Raw genomic sequence first — 3,584 nt, forward strand, 5'->3', positions numbered from 1 at the left:
GGTATGAGCCAAAGAGAAGAGGTTTTTTTCTCTTTCTCTTTTTTATTTTTCCTGGAAAGAGCTGGCACTGTGTTATAAGGGATTAGTCCTCTTCAGCAGTGTGTTCCCAAAGCAAAAATGAAACCCATCCTTTTTTATTACATCAACTAAGAGAATTGAAACTTGGCTGCAGGCAGCATTTACAGCTGGCCCCAGGTATGGAGGCACTTCCATGTGAATGGGAAAGAACTGGAGCAGATGCTTCATCCACTGCTCATCACTGCATTTTATTTCAGGTAATGCCAGTGAAGTGCTGAAAGAATGGACTGTAACAGGCAAAAAAAAGGTAATGCTTTTTAACTTTCCTTGCTGAGGTGTTTATCTTTTTATTTGGAGGATTTAGGCTGCAGGGAGCAGTCAGCATTCCTTGTGATTTAGATGGGGAAAAAGAAACCAAAGAGCCAAACGTGTATAGCGGTGTTGTCAGAACTGATGCACGGAGATAATCGTGAGGTTATCAGGTGCCTCGTTGTTCAGGGCAATGATTTACACAGTGACTTCAGGGCCAGTTGTAAACATCATCTTCTCCTCACATTTGCATTTAGCTCAGCTGTCGTGACAAATGTAACATCTGGAAAAAAACAATTCTGGATTTTCTGTCCTTACAGTCACTGCTGACCCTCTACAGGACCCCTAACCCCCCCCCCACACACACACAGCCCCACGCTGAAGTAAATCTTTCTCAGGTCCATTTATTTCAGCAGAGCTCTGTAATTCACTGCTCAGATAGTCATGCTGTTCCATTTTTCATCGCTAACCTTTGGAGCTGAACAGTTGCATTTAAATGCTGAGCTCTGTGGAAATATATTTCTTTGTCACGTAAGCTTCCTCGAGTGTTTCGCTTGGTTCTTTGCTCAGACCTCTGTGAAAGGGTTAAATAAAGATTTAAATAAAGATTTACAGAGTTTCACTACTTGATATTATAATATCTAAATCCACCAGGACAAGAATAAAATCATAATTATTCAAAAGGATTTCTTTGAATATGTGAAAAGCACCAGCATGAAATGGAGAGGAGGGGGGGAAAAATGGGACTGAATAGTGTTGGGAACTGAGGGAAGTTTGATCAGAGTAAGGTCTAGCAGAGCACCCTGCCAGTGGGCACCCTTTAAAATCGACCTGGCTGCTGCTGTGGGTTCCAGCCAGGAACCTCTCTGCTGTTTCACATCAGTTATGCAGCCTTCATCTGATAACCATGACTCTTGTTGGCACATCGTCCAAGGGGATAATGTATTCGTCCCTCATTAATGCCACTCTATCTGTCCTCATTGTTGAATAAATCCCTCCTCTTGTTAATAGGATCAACAACCAGGCTGGCTGAAAAAGCATTTAATTCAGCTACTTTCAGCCAGTAAGCATAAAGCTTAATTTCCCCTTCAGGAATTTTAATTTCCCCTTCAGGAATTAAGCTTAACTTTTTTTTTTCTTCTTCTTTATTTGTTGTTTTTTTTTTTTCTTTTCCCTTCCTTTTGTGGTGTGGATTACTTAATCCTTAGAACAAGAAGAAGAAAACCAAACCAAAACCACAAGCTGAATCAAACCCTGGCCTTCCAGACCCCAGTAAATTGGTGTCCACTGAAGAGGAGCAGTCGGCAAACTCGGAGAAGGGTGGAATTAACGGTTTCCATGTCAACGGTTGTGCCCACGACACGGAGTCTGTGGACTCACTCAGCGAAGGTTTGGATGCACTTTCAATTGATGCCAGAGAGCTGGAGGATTGTGAGTCTGCTGCACCAGACATGCCTGATAGAACAGGTTAGTCTCTGTAAAGTAGAGCAGGAGACGGGGCACTGAGTCTTTAAAAAGCAGAGGAGCTGCTTCCTGCTTCTGTGTATTCCTTCTTTTGGCTTTAAATACCCCTTTGTTTGGATGGCTCTTTAGGAAAGAGCAGCTCACCTTGATTTTCATAGAACCCCAGACTGGTTTGGGTTGGGGGGGACCTTAAAGCTCATCCAGTCCCAACCCCCCTGCCAGCAGCAGGGACACCTTCCACTAGACCAGGTTGCTCAAAGCCTCATCCAACCTGGCCACAAACACTTCCAGGGAGGAGCAGCCACAGCTTCTCTGGCCAACCTGGGACACTGTCTCACCACCCTCACAGTGAAGAACTTCTTCCTAATATCTCATCTAAACCTCCCCTCTTCCAGCCTAAAGCCATTTCCCCTGCTTGGTGCTCTCTTGATTTTTTTAACTGGTTTTTTTGGTCGCTGTGCTGGCCCTCACAGTGAAGAATTTCTTCCTCACATCTCATCCCAGTTTAATTTCTGATTTTTTTTTTGCTTATTGTGGTAAAGAGGTGCTCAGTGTTCTGCTGTCCTCTTCATTCCCCTTTTAAACCAGTGTGCTTTTCTACAGCAGTGCCTGAACTAGCGAATGGCTTTGACACAAAATCGCTCATCATGCATCCTTCCCAGAGCCCTTCGTCTCTCCGACAGCGGCCTGAGCAGAGGAGCACTAGCAGGTCTCTGTCCAGATCAACAACCAGCAATTCCACTCCTGCCTCCCTGTCTGTAACACGCCTGGATGATGTTCCAGTTTCACCTGCAAACAAGAAGCTGGGTAAGACCCTGAGGTTCTACACGCTCCCCCATGTCCAAAGCAAGTTGCTGTTGGCCAAATTCTCACCATCTCTTCTGCTGGGTCACTGACAGACGCGGTGGTGAAGCATTTTGGACTTTGATTTTAATTTGAGCTAACATCCTTCTTATTATCCAGCCAGTAACTTGCACTCTGCTCCTCCTCTTCCCTACGCACAGCGGGGATCTTGACAGCAGTTTAGCTGTAGTGCCTGGAGCAGTGAGCCTGTGTGTGTGTGTGAGGAGCAGGGGAGGAAGCAGGCAGTCACACTGCATACACTTACCCCATTCTTCTGCCTGCTTCATCCCAGAGCCTTTAGGTTGTTTCTCATCTTTTGTGAGAATTTCTCTAAAAGGCCAGAAGTTTGGACCCAAGTCCTGTCACAAGAAGCGACAGCCTCCTTCAACTGGGTTTTTTTATTCCCCCCCCCCACCTTCTTTTGTGTCATTTCTCCACAGTTGAGTTCTTATGATACCAAATGGGGACAGGAGGGACCTCAGAGACCCCAGTGGTGATCGTGGTGATGATACTTAGCGTAGGGAGATGGTAATTCACCTCCTTGCTGCACGGGAAAGCTTTAACGAGGAGTTGTTAATATAGCTTGGCAGGGGGCAACTGCACTCCAGCAAGCTCCAGAGAGCCTGGGCAAGGTGATGTACCCTGCTAGCGAGCTGAGACACGGGGACTGACCTTACCCAAACCTTTCAGCTCCTGATTTGAGGAAATAGCCTTAATTTTCCTTTCTGAGATAATTCCCTTCCCCAGGCAAACAGTCATTTCGTGTGCGTTGGTCTTTGGAGTAGACATTTCACTTGTCTCCAATCCTTAGCACAAAAGCAACTCCAGAGATGCATTTGATTTTCTCTCATATATTTGAAAATGTGGAGGGACGTCCCTGCCCATAGAAGGAAATTCTCCAAGCTTTGGGAAAGCTTTTCTCAATCAGAAAATCTCTCAAGCTGTCCCTG

At 45.5% G+C, this 3,584-nt stretch overlaps 1 protein-coding gene across 1 annotated transcript in view; it reads left to right on the forward strand.

The window, feature by feature from the left end:
- Nucleotides 1-217: 217 nt before the first annotated feature.
- The window catches only part of SPATS2 (spermatogenesis associated serine rich 2), a gene marked incomplete at its 3' end in the record, with an annotated part of 12,082 nt that continues 8,715 nt past the window's right edge, over nucleotides 218-3,584 (forward strand). Inside the window, exons 1-3 of the mRNA XM_010162792.1 lie at nucleotides 218-325; nucleotides 1,536-1,794; nucleotides 2,398-2,598. Coding sequence (XP_010161094.1) covers nucleotides 218-325; nucleotides 1,536-1,794; nucleotides 2,398-2,598 — 568 coding nt within the window. The remainder of the gene's footprint in view (nucleotides 326-1,535; nucleotides 1,795-2,397; nucleotides 2,599-3,584) is intronic.

The sequence above is a fragment of the Antrostomus carolinensis genome, unplaced genomic scaffold (genome assembly GCF_000700745.2).
Source record: "Antrostomus carolinensis isolate BGI_N321 unplaced genomic scaffold, ASM70074v2 scaffold30172, whole genome shotgun sequence".
Classification (NCBI taxonomy): Eukaryota; Metazoa; Chordata; class Aves; order Caprimulgiformes; family Caprimulgidae; genus Antrostomus; species Antrostomus carolinensis.